This window comes from Pituophis catenifer, unplaced genomic scaffold (genome assembly GCF_029215685.1).
Source record: "Pituophis catenifer annectens isolate HBS135680 unplaced genomic scaffold, rPitCat1.0.hap2 SCAF_3, whole genome shotgun sequence".
NCBI lineage: Eukaryota > Metazoa > Chordata > Lepidosauria > Squamata > Colubridae > Pituophis > Pituophis catenifer.
Window position 1 is genome coordinate 164,094,243 of NW_027256883.1, and position 15,976 is coordinate 164,110,218.

At 35.4% G+C, this 15,976-nt stretch overlaps 1 protein-coding gene across 1 annotated transcript in view; it reads right to left on the reverse strand.

Moving 5' to 3' along the window:
• The window catches only part of SRPK1 (SRSF protein kinase 1), a 29,530-nt gene that overhangs the window by 3,953 nt on the left and 9,601 nt on the right, over window positions 1–15,976 (reverse strand). The window contains exons 3-15 of the mRNA XM_070941455.1: window positions 14,384–14,502; window positions 12,608–12,716; window positions 11,449–11,536; window positions 10,767–10,854; window positions 10,272–10,378; window positions 8,453–8,618; window positions 7,850–7,875; window positions 6,505–6,718; window positions 5,640–6,047; window positions 4,802–4,902; window positions 2,786–2,893; window positions 2,224–2,293; window positions 1,264–1,356 (exon numbers count right to left, since the gene is read on the reverse strand). Of these exons, the coding sequence (XP_070797556.1) occupies window positions 1,264–1,356; window positions 2,224–2,293; window positions 2,786–2,893; window positions 4,802–4,902; window positions 5,640–6,047; window positions 6,505–6,718; window positions 7,850–7,875; window positions 8,453–8,618; window positions 10,272–10,378; window positions 10,767–10,854; window positions 11,449–11,536; window positions 12,608–12,716; window positions 14,384–14,502 (1,697 nt within the window). The remainder of the gene's footprint in view (window positions 1–1,263; window positions 1,357–2,223; window positions 2,294–2,785; window positions 2,894–4,801; window positions 4,903–5,639; window positions 6,048–6,504; window positions 6,719–7,849; window positions 7,876–8,452; window positions 8,619–10,271; window positions 10,379–10,766; window positions 10,855–11,448; window positions 11,537–12,607; window positions 12,717–14,383; window positions 14,503–15,976) is intronic.

Sequence of the window (15,976 nt, forward strand, 5' to 3'; positions counted from 1 at the left end):
CAACAAAAGGCTTGAAGCAACGCAAGTTCGCTGCCCCGAAGTCTCACTTTGGCATGCAAACACTTTTCTATGCCAAGACCGGAAGCCTTTGGAGGAGATTCACCAAGGCTGCCTCCCGCTCCAGAAGTGGCAGGCAGCTTCGGTAAGTCAGAGAAGCAGAGCAGGACGTGCTTGTTCTGCTCTCCCTCTGCTCCTGGAGAGGAGACAACTTGCTAGATTTTCAAAAAGTAAATGACTTCCCACAAGTAGGCTGGTGTGGCAGGATGGGAGGGGGAGCAATTACATGAGGTATCTGTGGATCGGAGGCGGCCTTGGATGCTCTGAACCTGTTCCATCATTAGCCTCCCCCCCCCCCATGGCCTTCTCCACTAGCCCCCCCCCATGGCCTTCTCCACTAGACCCCCCTATGGCCTTCTCCACCATGAGATACGTCATGTGCAATTGACCCGCGCATTTGGTTAGCGAATGCGTGGGCGAAAGGAGGGAGGGATCACGGTCAAGTTACGTGATTCACTCCTATGAATCCTCGGGTTATGAATGTAATTGACAGGCTCCATTACATTCGTAACTCGAGGACTACCTGTAACAACAGCCCAACTGCAGGTGATTTTTAAGATTTTTTTTTTAAATGTTCCAAATTGTGTTTGAAACTGTTATTCTCCTGGAAACAGACAATGCACTTTTAAAACAAAAACCTTGCTAAATGCTATTAAGTTCTAAATACATGTTTTTAAACTACATAAAATCCCAAATGATTCTTTTGCAAATTCATGGTTTAAACAGTTGACCAAAGAGATGTTCAGATTGGCATTGATCCTGATTATTTGTATTCCAGGTTTAGATCTCAGGATTTTATTGTGTTAAGCAAACATTATGGAGTTATTAAGTACAGGAATTAATAGAAAAGCCAAAGTTCCATGTTCATCTGTGACGTTTGGAATAAATTACAAATTTATTACACTTCTCAGCTCCCTATGTATCTTAGTTGTTTACATTAAGTAAATACAGAATATTCTTTTATCAATAATTTTATTTAGCAATATAATAATAATAAAAAATCATCTAATACCAAATTTTATACTATATTTAGTACTTTGTTATTTGGGGCCTCTGGCCATAAATAAAACTAGACAGACAGACAGAAGCAGGCTAGAAACAATTTTCATTGCACTTTGAAGTTCAATGTTCTTGAACTGTCTCAGAAACACAGTACAACTTTACAACAAACTTTACAAAAAGTAATGAAATTATTTTCCCACTTGCCTTTTTTGGTGAAAAACTCCTTGGAATATTTTCCAGCTACAATGAGCTTACGAGGTATTTTTCCCAGAAGTTCTATAATCAATGCAATATGATCTGTGCTTCCAGGGAGAAAATAAGGAAGAGACTATAAGAATTAGAATCAACTCATACTGACTTTATTGTGAACCTTGGGACTAGATGTATAGTTTTTAGAAATTCTATGGATGAAAGAATGTAGCAAAAAGATCTACCTCCATTTTTCTGGGATATCCTAATGTGCAGAAATCTCATAAACATGGCTTTCCTGAGGACTGAGAGAGATATTGCTCTGGATTGCTTAACAGTTTGCTTTTTTTTAGTAGTTGTGAGTCATTTTAATAAGTAAAACATAAATTATGATTCCCAGTTAAATATCCTTCTGCTAGAATAATTCAATGTCCTTGTGTGGTTTGACTTTGACTGATGAAATTTCTACTGCATGGCCTTCAAATTTAACAGCAAAAACTTTTAAGCAATATACAATGATCAATAAATTTAAATCAATTGAAATCCTGGGTCTGAACCCATTTAATTGTGTCCTGAAATGTAGTTTAAGGCATTTTTGTAAACTTGATGTCTATGAACCTCTGAATTTGTCTCTTTGTGGCTCATGTCATTTTGCATGGCTCTATTTTATAATTTTGTCCCAATTACTCTGCAATGTAAAACAAACTTCGCAAAATGCTTATGGAAATATATGTGTCAAATTTGTGTCCTTAATATAGATACAAATATAGCTGAGATCATTATTGCAAAAACAGAAATTGATTCTGCTATCCATGCTTCTAATTTAATGTTAGAAACTTTAATATTCTCCATGAAAAAAATATAGGAGAATCTAAGATTGACTTTCTTTTTTTAAAAAAATCCCAACATATTTCTCTGCTGATTTTCTTACAATCCAGGTTCTGCTACTTAACACAGTTCTGGCATAGCTCTCACCTTCATCCCGAGAGTAATCTTCACCAGAGTGAGGCTCAAACAAATAGTCACCTGTAGCCAGTTCAAAGGCCTGAAGATGAAAATGACAGATAATTTTCAGAAAACCTTTTTGTAACTGTTCTAAGTGCTAAAGCATAATTCTAATTATTCTGTAATGCATAATGACTCTGTAATTTAGATGTGTCTTAGACGTGCTTTGCAACATACTTCAGATTCTCACAAATTTGATTTAAGGCAGTATCTCTTGCTTACTCTTTTGTTAACTAGGAAAATTACTAACTGGATTTCAGACTTATTAGTGGTTTTGAATGTTAGATCTGAGTACTTCTCAGTTTTAAAGTTAAAATTTTTAAAATCATTTTCATTAAATGAAGTGGTCTGTTAAAAAAAGCATTTAAAGTAATCCAAATATTGCTTTTCAACACATCAGATTTCACGGTGATATACAACATAAAATGATCCAACACTATAGAAATTCAGTTTTTTATGAGTGGACTTACAGACTCCTACCAAATTGTGAATGAACATTGTACAACAGTTTAGGTAGTACAACCAAGCTTACCATGCAGGCAGTGCTCCAAACATCAGCTGGAGTGCTATATCCTGCTCCAATCAGTACTTCCAAAGCTCTATATTGCCTTGTCTGAATGTCCTCCGTAAAATGCTTATGCTGTAGAAGAAGAAATGTGTTACAACTTGAAGCAAAGGAAGTTTTTCTATGATTGGTAAGAAGCGTATCTCTAATTTCTAGTTTTTAAAATTTAAGAAGGAAGTTAGGATGATCTGACTCACTTGTAATGTAAACCCTAGAGGGAGCACTAAGATTCTGATTCTGATACACATCTGGGAAAGCCTTGTTCTGTATAGACTAGTTTTATACCTTTTTAACAAAACTAAATCCCACAAAAGTTCACTGATGACATCATAGTATTACTAGCAATGTAGCCAGGGAGAAAGATGATAAAGAATTACCCGTTTTTTATTCTGTTTGTTTTCTCTCATAAATGTATTTCATTCTATCTACTATAGCTTCCATTAAGATGCTGTTTTAATCATTTACCCAAATTGTGTCCTTCTCTTTTAAAATAAATTGCAACTACTTAACATTACAATTTTAAAAGCAGAACAGTTTGAAGTTATTTGTTTTTTTAAAAAAGCCACGCACTAGAGACAGCAAGCAACCAGTGTCCTCTTCCATCATTTTTCAAGGACTAGAAGCACAGCTAGAGATGCTAAAGCAGGCCATCCCACTGCTATGTCTTAAACTAGTATTTTTTTCAAAACGAAATATGCTATTATTGCTTTCTGATGTCTTGAAATCCTTTCATGAACACTGAATCTGAGTAACCATCCCTAGAATCCGAATCTGCAGAATAAAAGGAAGTTAGAAAAGCAATACAAACAATGGGATCGAAATTCCCCATCCTCATTCTATTAAAACATAGTCTTCTCAAAGATCAGTGGAATTTCTATGACTAAATTAGATTATTAAAAAATGATTCAATGCAGAAAATGTGCTGAGATGGCATAAACCATGAATCTTGGGATGCGTGCTCTGTTCATTAACAGTCAAGAGCAGCTTTCTCGTGTACCTTGATGAAGGTGGGCTGCATGGATCAAGACCATGGGAACTGTGGGGCAAGGTTGGGGAAGGCTATCTTATATAAATATTCAGACATTTAATTATTAGTTTTTTATATATTTTACACATGTAATCTTACAGATGCTATAACATTACATATCTTTCCTAAATTAAATGATTGGATATAACATTTTTTGTATGTTTTACATGTGAAGTATAACGAAAAACAAGTAACAGAATCAAGTCCAATTTGCCTTTTCTTGTAAGGGCATACATCATGCAAACATTTAACATATTAATTAACTGGCTTAAAAAAAATCTTAGGATGCTTTCATATGAATGGCTTTCAGCATTATCCGTGAAAGGGAAAATGGAAGATACTACATCTTTTCTTCCTTCATCTGTGTAGGAAAACTGAATAGTTTCACACAGATAATAAGCAGAATATTGCCTCATACAAATCCAGAAATGATGCAGGATAGCTATACAACAACTGCCTTCAGAAAAGCCATACCTTTATTTATTTTCAGTTCTGAGTAAAAAGTTAATATTCTTCGGTCTAAATATAGACCAAAATAAAAAGGGGGGAAATGATCTTCCACCTATGCTATCCATGGAACTAATACCTCTTTGCTTTATAGCAGCCAGAATAAGCTGGTTGCTAACAGAGATCAGATACTTTTTCCAAATTGAGGGCACTGATGCTGGAATTCGCATTTCTGGATTGAAATTTGGAGTCATTTTAAAGTACAAATTTAGGGTGAAATTCTAACAGTTCTGCTTACATCCTGCCCAATAAAATCAAGTCTTTTGAACATTTGAATGAGAAAAAACTGTTCTTTCCAAGGGAACAAAGAACAATTTAAGAGCTATGAATAATTTAAGTTTGCATTTGTAGAAATATGTTAATATATTTTAAATGATAACTATGTTCATTCCAGCAAACTGCAAAATTAGCAATGTTGGCATTCAGTAGGGAAAGGAAAGTAAACTTACCACCCAGCAAGCATTTCCTAGATCAGCTATCTTCACTTTGAGTTTATCTGCATTCCCAGGTTCAAGTGGATTAAGGAGGAAACTTCCAGCAGCAGCTTTTTCTAGACTCAGCATAAACATTAGTTAGCTCAACCATCATGTATCTATCTATCTATCTATCTATCTATCTATCTATCTATCTATCTATCTATCTATCTATCTATCTATCCATCCATCCATCCATCCATCCATCCATCCATCCATCCACCCACCCACCCACCCACCCACCCATCCATCCAATTTCTACATTGCCCATCTTATTTAAGTGACTCTGGGCAGTTTACAATAAAAAATGCAGTTTGGAGATTCTTTTGTCAAAAGAACTTTGGAACATCTTTCATAAAATCCATGCCAATGAGATGGTTTAGAAATTATAATAATCAGTGGTTTAGCTATAAACCATAGTGGGAATCAAGCTTGCTTAGGTGATCTCCTTAAGACATAGAATCCCTTTCCATTTTTGATTAACTATAGATTTTGTTAAATTCAATAAAGTGTAATTAAACTTAAAGATGATTTATTCAAAACATGTCAAACTGAAATTATGGATTATAAATAGTCTAATTTTAAAAATATTAATGTTGTATAAGATCCTTATAAGATTAAACTCATATGGCAAGTGCTTAGAAAAATCTATATAACTATGAAATATTAGGATTTTTTTGTATTAAATGTATATGCCACCCATCTCATACTTTGAGGCAATTCTGAGCAGCTTATTGTTACATATTTTTTTAAAAAAGAATAATCTCCTTGAAAATAAACAATTTATTTCTGACAAAGAATCAATGTGCTGTACCTTTACTGTTTTCAGAAGACCCATTATTTTCATTCTCATCTTCTGAAGGAATTTCTGACCTGATGCTTTCTTGTAATTGGATGATCTGCTGTGCATTTAAATACTGTTCCTCACATGTGGATTCCTGACAAACCATTGAATCCAGAACCTCTGAAATTAAGGGTACAGGAAGCTGTGATATTGCTTCCTGTATTAGGTTCTCTGAACCACCATTGCTTTGGTTATAAGCACTGCTCTCTTCTTCCTGCTCTTGAGACGGGCCAGTGAAATCATTGGCATTATGAACGTCATCCTCAAGTTTCACAGACACTTGATTGATGGATTTCGAGAAGGTAGACATTTGCACCAATCCATTGCAATTGATTTCTGTTACACATTTTTCAATTCCCTCCATTAAGCTACTTTGCTCTGAAAAAAAGAGAAAAAGGAGAAACTATGTTTATGGGTCTAGGGAAGAACAAACACAAAAGGAATCACAATGTACCCTGATAAGGGGCAACTGGAAATACAGGCCAGTCAACCATTTTTTTAAAAAATAATTATCACTGCTGCTGATATCCCATTTTTTCCCCAAAAATGGTGTAAATAACACTTCCTCTCATCATTTTTCTCCATCACCATCCTCTGAGATAGTTTGGGCCCATAGATAACGATGGTACTTAGGTTTAAACATCTATTATACATGTTAGGAAAATTTATTTTAGCCAATTAAAATTTGTATCAGTCCAAATGTCTTGAAACTTTTATCAATTCAAATCTCTATTTTTAAGACCTGCTCAGCTTCAAAAGAATGCATAATTACACCAAAGAATGCAGGATTAGAGTAACAAGTTGATCCAAAACATTTTTTTCTAGAGATCAATACCTGTCTTTGCTGACAGCCCCTCATCTGGGGAGCTCTCTTTTAAAATTAGCTCAACTGGCCTATCCCCTTCTTGTTGTTCTTCAGACTCAGTTTGCAGAGGATTCGTTTCCTTCTCCATCTCTTCAATTTCTTGTATTCGCTTTTCCAACAGTTCAGCTTGTCGTTTCTGCTTTTTTTTCAATTTCTTTTTCTTATTTTTGGACATTTTGTCAGCCTAAGAGATAAATGCAAATCAGCTAACTTTTATGGGTCTACTGTTTACTGCAATAATAATTTAGTAGGCATTTTTCCAAACTCATATAAATAACAAAAGTGAAATTCCTTACCAATCATTAAAGAGAGATACTACATATACTGAAAACTAGTAATGGCTAGTAAGAAATATCACTGGGTTCAACAGTGATGGAAGTTCAACAGATGGAAGTTGATATTCACTTCCATCTAAACAGCCATCATTTGGATTGTAAAGTTCAGCTTTATTTCAGTCTCTCTCCTGTTCTCATAATTTCATTGGCTATTAAGTATACTACAGCAAAGATGCTACATGGAAAGTCTCTATGGCGACAGCTGGTTTACTTATAGGTGATTTAATGCAGAGATCTCCAAACATTTTGGCTTTATGGAGTGGCAGGAAGGAAGAGGGGATGATTTGGTGCGAGCAGCAGACATGCGCACCCACTACTCATGCAAATGGAGCATGCACACACATGCTTGCTCACTGCTTGGACAAGTGAGGATGTGTACACAAATGCTCACTCTCTGCTTGCATGAGTGAGTGCGCACGTACGTGCACTCACCTGCTCCCTCCGTAGCCCAATTCTGAAAGGCTCAAGGCTCGGTAGTTGGGGATCTCTGGTTTAATGCCACCATTTCAAGTATTAACAGTTTTCAATAAAAGTTGAAAATTACAAAACTGTTAAATTGTATCACTATTTCTTTGTTTGTGCCAATTCTCCCTAATGCTTTACCATCTTCTATATGCCAATTATTACATAAAGAACCATCATTTGTTCATGAAGTAAAAATGTTATAAGGCTGTGCAAATTTTTGAAGGAACATTTCCTTTCCATGAGGATTTAAGTGAAATGCTCTAAAAGAAGCAATGTGGCCTCATTGCTTTAAAGAACTCTGGCTTTAATAAGTGACAGCACAAAAAGAGCTTTGTGACAAGAGAAAGTGTTTCATTAAAATGAAATCCATTACCTCTTTGCTTTTAGAAAGATGCATGGCCCAAATCTTTTAACTCTTAAAATCTAAAATCCCAGCCACAGCTAATGATAACCAAATTATTTCCCACTATCTAATGTATCATCTAAATATAAAAAGCAGAAATAATCAAACTTACTGGTTTGGGCTGCGGTGCAGTACTCACTGTGAAGTAAAGCAAAAGCACCATTAGCATGTTTCGATCCTAGGAGCAATGATGCAGTGCAAGTTGTACAATACACAAATCTTTATTAAGCAAAATATTATTTCTGTTAAGATGCCAGCAGCATAGAATGTGCGTTTATGTATTCACATTAAAATGTAACTTTTAGGCTCCATTAGGGTCATACTTCAAAGACTAGCTATAGTGCCATTAAAAAAAAAGTTTTAAATGAAACCAGTGTCATATTTGCATTTAACTACCTAAAATTATTAATGAAGTTTAAAAATCTAATATTTTACACTTACAACAATTTTCTTCCTGAGCTTTTTTTATAAAACATATTCATTTTATAAACAAACTGAAATATTCAATATTATTTATTTCAAGAATTTATATCTCATTCTTCAGTTTGGGTTATTAATAGAACAAATTAGATCACCAAAAAGAAGTTAACACTTGCCCTCCATCTTCCCATTGGAAAAACCAAGCCAAAAAAGAATTGAGAAGATTAATGAGAATAGTTGAGATTGTCATGAAAATGAACCAAAGTTGAAGTGAAAACAATCGGAAAGCACAAACCTGCAGAGCCAGAAGGCGGAGGGGCTCCAGATCTTTGCCACTCTGTAGCTTCTGCAGCTAGTTTACGGACATACTGGTCATTAACACACAGCAAAATGTTTTCTGGTTTAATATCAGTATGGATAATCCGACATTTAGAATGCAAATAATCCAGACCTTGCAAGACCTGTAAAACACAAAAGATAAAAGAAATCAAGTACTCAGGTTGCGTACAACATAGTACATTTAATGGAATACTAAAGAGACAGAATTTAATCGAGATAATCTCCTTTGAATCAAGCTTAATTTCTAGTTGATTTCATGTACATAGCTATTCAATTTGAGGACAACAGTACAGAAATAATTTCCCCCTTGCCTTCCTCCTATATACTTTTAAACACATCTGTTCCAAAAGCACACACTTATACTGTATCTGACCTCCTTTTTGCAACATTTTCTCAACACTCTTTGCTTTTCACTTCCTATTAACTCACATGATTCCTCCTTACAGAAGAGATGGCATGCTAACAGATAGCTCAGATCTCAATGCTGCATGTCAGAATATTGCAGTGGTGTCTGTGGTCTGTCCTAGTGAGATATTCCATTTCCCCCTGATTTTTTCTACACAAAGCTACTTACAGTAGCAATGGTCCTGCAGCCCTGCTTTGCTTCTGCTTTGCAAAAAAGGAACAACAATTTCACAGTGAAATAAAATTATAGCTTAGAAGTACCCTTTGACACTTTGGTTGGGTCTCATTAAGTTTCCTGTCCATTTTACTTCTATATTTTTTAATTGCAATTTATATGTAGCTCAATTTGAAGAAGTCTGAAAGCAGCTTACAAAAAATGCAGGAATTAAATTTATTTATTTAACAAAATGCATATGGCTGCCCAATTCACTCTCAGTAATTCCGGGCAGCTTTCAAAGATAAAACAAGAAAAACATAACAACCCAAACAACTAACACCAACCCTCCGCCCAAAACTGGGATAAGAACAATAATTGCCTACTCTAAGCAGATGATCAGTCTTACAAAGCCTCCCGAGGCTTTCCATAATAGCCAAGTTTGAGCAGCTTTTCTCAGTGACAACAACGGTTAATGCTGACCTCAGTCCAAAGGTGAGAGGTAGAGACAGAAGAGACACAATCCTGTTGTCCCTAATAATAACAATCCATCAGAAATGGAATCTGAATGGTGCCCTCCTTACTAGATTTTATTGGATGGGAAGGTATCTTTGAAAGAAAACAATCCTGCAGGTATATTCAGATTCCAAGCAACATAAGGCTCTAAAGCTGAAAACTAGCATCCTAAATTGTGCATTTAGAAGCCAAATGCCAACCAGTGCAGCTTTAGCAGTAGTGAGTACTTCAGTAAATTGAGAGATACCCTTAACTAATCCAGTCACTGTTTCTGGGATCCCCCCCATACACTTTGTGGCTGCTTTCTCTGGACTCCCTGAACTCATGCTATACTACAGGAACCCCAACTCTGTATAGCCTTGTTGGGCCTCCCCCAATACCCCATGACATCCCCACACTATTTAACCAGGACTCCCTGTGCTTCCTGCTTAACAATTGGACTTGTTTTGGGATTACAATAACAACCGAAAATGCCTGGGTTGCCATCACTAATTGATGAGGCCATGTGATGTCATGCTTTACAACCGCATTGCTTAGCAATGGCAATGCCAATCCCAAATGCCATTGTAACTAGAGGACTATCTATATCTCACCCATTCAAGAGCATGTTTTGCTAATAAACCCTGAAGATGAAAGTATTTTTAATAAATTTTAAAAGCAAAATTAGTACTGAAATATATCAGAGAGATATGAAACTTACCTGAAGGATGATTTGTTTTACACAAAGTAGTGGAAGCCCCTGATAATTTGATTTGATGATCCATTTCAGAAGATGATGCCCTAAAACTTCAAATACCATACAAATATCTGAGATGAGTCAAGGGTGAATTTCTAGACTATACAGCAGATTAGAACCACGTGGGATGAAATTATTAGTTTTTTAAGCTTCCAATTCAAAAATAAACCTCTTTCCACTATAATCTGAAAGGAATTTGACTTTTTCCCCAGTTTAAAAAAGCTATACATTTTCTTTTTTAAAAAATGTACCCTGGCTTCTAACAAGCATGTCGGCATAGTTGGATAAGCTTCGGATGTAAGTACTAATAATTCTGCTGTTATATACCACAGGAAAGTCAAAGCCCCATAAATTGTAATGGCTGAACAATGGACAGAAATGAGTGTTACGATACATTAAAAGCTATGTAAATTTATTGTTTGAACCCATGCTTTGTGATCTGTTCTATTAAAAGGATACGGGAACCATTAATTCCTGAGATTTTGAAGTCATCTAAAAGCTGAACTACTCTGTCTCGATTTGGATCATCTGGGTCAGTGTTGCGGACCTGTATAAAGGAGAGAAAAAAAATCAAATGACAGAAGAAAATGAGTACAGGAAGATCCCTCCAAACCTTCTAAGAATTTTTCCAGTTCCTCTTATTGCTTTAAGAGTTAGTACTCAAATGCATCATCATTTCTGATTGTCTTAAGATAGCTACATTCTCACTTAGCACTTCTTTTTCTTAACATGCCAGCTTTTTTTTTAAAAAAAAGCATATAGCCAAATTATCTGGTCTTAGACAATAATTTATATTCCATCTCATGAAATTGCATTTCCCATTTTTAATCCCTTTATAAAATTCTCCTAAAAACATACTATTAGAGAATGTTAATGACATCTGCAGATGATGACATGAGCAGTATATCAAAATTCCCCACTCTCTAGGATCATTTTAACTAAATCCAACCATATTTTAAGCACACAAAAACTAAAATTTCTCTTATTTCCTACATCTGAAAGGAAACAGGACATGCAAGGTTAGCAACCTGTGACAAACAGTGCTTTTTGAAAAATAGATCTGAAAGAACTACCAACCACCTCCTGTTTTAAAAATTATAATTTTAAGCTATATTGTAATAATTTACTTCTGTATACTCACAGATTTCAGCAATTTAATTTCATCCAAAGCTGTTTCTGTGTAATGTTCAGCACTCTTTACAACTTTCATTGCCACAAACCTCTTCCCCCTAATGGACACAAAGTTTAATTTCAAATTGTTCTTAGGAACCACATAATGCTGATAGATAAAAATATGAGAGCTCAGAACTATGTCCTATGGGTGATGAATATGTGCAGAGGGTGGTTGGAGAGACCTTACTCTAGATCAACGACTCCCAACCTTTTGGGCATCAGGGACTGGTTCTGTGGAGAGAGGTTTTTCTGCAGACTGGAGGGGGTTTGGTTTTGTATGCTTCCTGCATCCGTGAATGGGGCTTGTTGTGGCCCGCCAGCGGCCTGCGCGGATTGTGGCTGATCCCGGCGAAGAGGAGGCTGATGTGGTGTCGCGCAAGCAGCCTGCACAGCCAGCATTCGTGTCGGACAGCAAAGAGGCTGAAGTGGTTGTGGTGCCAGAGGCAGAGACTCAGCCAGGACCTTCAGAACCTCTAGAGGTTCCTTCAAGTGGAGAGCGAAGTGGAGGAGCCTCTCCTCAATGCTCGAGCACGCAGGGCTGCCAAAAGGCAGGAGTGGCTACTCAGGAGGAGGAGGTCTACTCGAGAGTAGGGCTTGAGGATAATTGGCCATTCCCTTAGCCTATTTAAGTCACACACAGCTAGTGCTTTCTTGCTGGAAACAACTCGTATACTTTTGGTTTATCATATCTTGTTTTCTGGGCTGGTTGCCAACCTTCGCCAGTCTTGTTTATTCTTGCTACTTAATAAATTTGATAAGGACCGTTGGTGTGTGTCAATATCCTCGGAAATCCGGAGCTGGGGCAGAACAGGGCTTCATTTCTTTGTGCAGCCCAGTTTCTGGCGTGCCATGGATTGGTGCCAATCCACGGATCGGGTGTTGGGGACCCCTGCTCTAGATCATTCTTGAGCTAAGTATCATCCCCAAGGACTATGAAACACAACCATGAACAAATGATAAAAAAAATGGGATGAAACATGAATCCTGACAAAATACAGGATTCTGTTTATAAAAAACAGTAGGAATCCTCTGGATTTCAAAATAATAGGATAAAGAAAAAAATGCTGTTTATCTATAATAGTTGTTGAACAATTAACAGAAACTCCAACCAAAGAACAAAGACTTACTGGATGTCCCACGATAACCACACTGTTGAAAAATGTCCCCATCCCAGTTTTCGGATTACATGGTATCTTCCATTGAACAGATCTCCTATTTTTACTAGATGATAGCCACCTACAAAATGTATAATGAATTATTAAATCAACAGTTAAATTGAGGTTATGTTGTAACTTTAACATAAAAAAGTTAAATTTATTTGCATAACTTTATACAGACTCAAATGCAGACAACTCAGAAAATTTTACAATATAAAAACCAATAAATCAAGCTAAATTAATACAATATGCAATACTGCATTTTAGTAAATCATCATATATATCTGAAAGCACTCCTGGGTATGATGAAGTGGGTGGCAGGCCTGGCCTTCAGTGCCATAGTAGTTTTGCATTCACTGCAAAGTTTTGCATTCATGTAACCAGAATTACCATTAACAGGTGTTCCATAATTAATAGATTTTAGAAATTCTTTTTCACTGAAGAGGAAGAAATGCATTTCAGTGGAAGAAATTTTTAATCTTTGCTATATATCACACAAGTGTTTTTTATATTAGTAGTATTAAATATATTTACATCGTAATTTGAACACAAAGAATTCTACCATTTTTACAATATTTTTTTCTAACTGTAGGCCTTTTTTCTATGAGGTGACTAAGATTCCCATGAATCCTTCTGCCTTTCCCACTAACTAGAAGGCAAATCAGAAAACACTAGGCACGTAGGCATTTACTTATATCAAACATTTAAAGGCTATTGACTTTTTTTTTTCATTTTCTGGGCTACTGAACCATTTCTTTAACTGTGTTTTACTTCTAAAATGTTCATGTTTATTAAACTATTTTAAAATTATTTTTTCCCTTTTCTAGTACCTTAGTTTTAATGAAAGCTTTATGACATGGCTCTTAAACTTTAGACTTTAGTGGCAATATGATTTCCTAAATTACTTCTAATATTAATTTCTGTAACCCTTCTGTGAATAAAAGTAATTATTCATTGGGATATCTTCTGACAGTAACTGAATTTTAAATGTGCAAGAAGCTGGAGCCCTTTTTGCCTGGAGAAATTTGATAGTGCAATTTCCTAGGCCTGTTGTTTTCACCAGGTAGACCTGGAATAAATTCTCACTGCAAGCCAGCTTTGCATACACAAAGCACTGTGCACTGAGTCAGACTGCACTCAAGCATTCCTTCAAAGTGTGTCAAACAAACTAGTTTTCACCCTGACCAAGCAGAGAGTAAAGTCTGGGTCTTGTTGCCCATCAAAGGGCAATAGCAGCTCCTTCTGCAATTTGTGAACCATCTAAATATTTATTTATTTAAATTTAATTTATTTCTATTCCACCTTTATTTTTATAAATCACTTAAGGCAGTGAGCATACCTAACTCCTTCCTGCTCTTATTTTCTACATAACAACAACCCTGTGAGGTGAGTTGGGCTAAGAGTGAGTGACTAACTCAAAATTACCTAGCTGACTTTCATGCCTAAGGTATATTAGGTACATAAAATATACCTGAAACAACCATATTCCTTCATCTTGAAGTTATTATATTAAATTATTTAGTTTAACAAAGACATATCTTAGAATATAACTGCTCTTATTCTAAACAGTTCTAAATATTTTAAGCCATGATTTCATCTCAATAAATGGATCCGTGTTTTCCTTTAAAAGTAAATTCATAATGTGGTTTATGCAAAGGTTTCATCAAGTCATAATATTAGCCTAGTGTTATTGGCCTAAAACAAATATGCTGAAAATGTAGAAAATGTAGAATTGTAATTTCAGACCTTTGCAATAATCATTGGGATCTTCTTGCTCATCATCATCTGACCCCAGTATTTCTTCTTCTTGTTCAGGAAGGTCATTCTCTGCATGGGCAGTAGGGCCACGATGTTGAGTTTCAGGCCTAAGATACAGCATAAATGTTTAAGTTGTAAGTTTATAAGGAGAGGAATAAAGAATAAGTAAGGACTAAAATGCTGTTTAAAGATAAGGCTAGATATATAAATAGAGTCCTCATTTTTTTTAAAAAAAAAGTCAGATCTCATGTTATTGTCTATAGTAAACTACATTTATGATTCAAAATATTGTGCAGTAATTTTGCAGAGAATGCAAACCTTTTCAGACCCACCCATTTCTGAAAACAAGCCTTTTGGTATCATTCCCAGTTGGTTTCCCTAAAATTGGGCTTACTTTAAAGATTCTCTGTGTACTAGAAAAGATTTTAATTGAAGGCATAGTGCAGATATACACTAGATATCACTTATCTAGTGATAGGCAAATAGAGGTTTGTTTGTTGTTTTAAATTATTTTTTCACACCTAATTCCAGAATGACCTTGAGCGGTTCACAATTTAAAACAGAATTTAGATACAATAACATAAATTTTAAAAAACACACACATAGTGAGAGAAATACCACAATAGTCCAGACAAAAACATCAACAATGAAACAATCAACAAAAATTCAATCACTCCTAACAAAGGAGTGTCACATGCATCCCCACCTCAAGGTCTGAGAGAACAACTAGGTCTTTAAGGCCTTCCTGAACACCTCCAGAATGAGAGCTGTCCAGATCTTGGGAGGGGGGGGGAATGACTCAGAGATTCATAAATGAATCTGTTCTAAGCTTTTTTCCAGTTTTGTATCAAGGGTCACTACCATTAACATAGGTGCTCACTGGTATTTTTACGAGAAATGGATGGCTTCAACCAGAATGAAAACCTAATTTTACCATAGATTGGCATCAATTCTAGAACATGCTCTTGGCTGGGCATAGCTGTAAAAAGACAGTGTGTAGAAGCCCTAATGACTTTCAAAATTGCCATAAAGCCATTACATATAAAGTTCTACGATGTCTACCACTTTGAGAATGCATCAGAAAGGAAGACTGGCAATATCTAATGAATATATGAATATTATTCTTAAATAAATTAAGACGACATATAAAAAAAAAGAGTGCGTATCTGATTTGCCATTTAAATCATCTACATTATAAACTATTTATTTAGCCACAGTTTTACCACAATGTTTTTAATCAATTGATTTTCAAAAATGATATTTCTTAATTTCATTTTATATACTCTCAGCCCATAAAAAAGAGAATTTAGAGTAGTTTCAGACATTAAATAGTATTACCTAATTAAAGAATAGAAACAAGGAAAGTAAATTGATGAACACAATAGTTAACAAATACAAGTTAAGAAACTGCCTGAAGCATCTTGCTGAAAATATAGTTAGGACTAAATATAAATATGCTGTCAAATAACTTAAATCTATCATCACTGAATTATTATTTTATTTATTCTGACTTTTTAATCTATTTTGGCTTATTGTTAAACTTGAGATGGTGAACATACCTAATATTCCCAGCTTCTATTT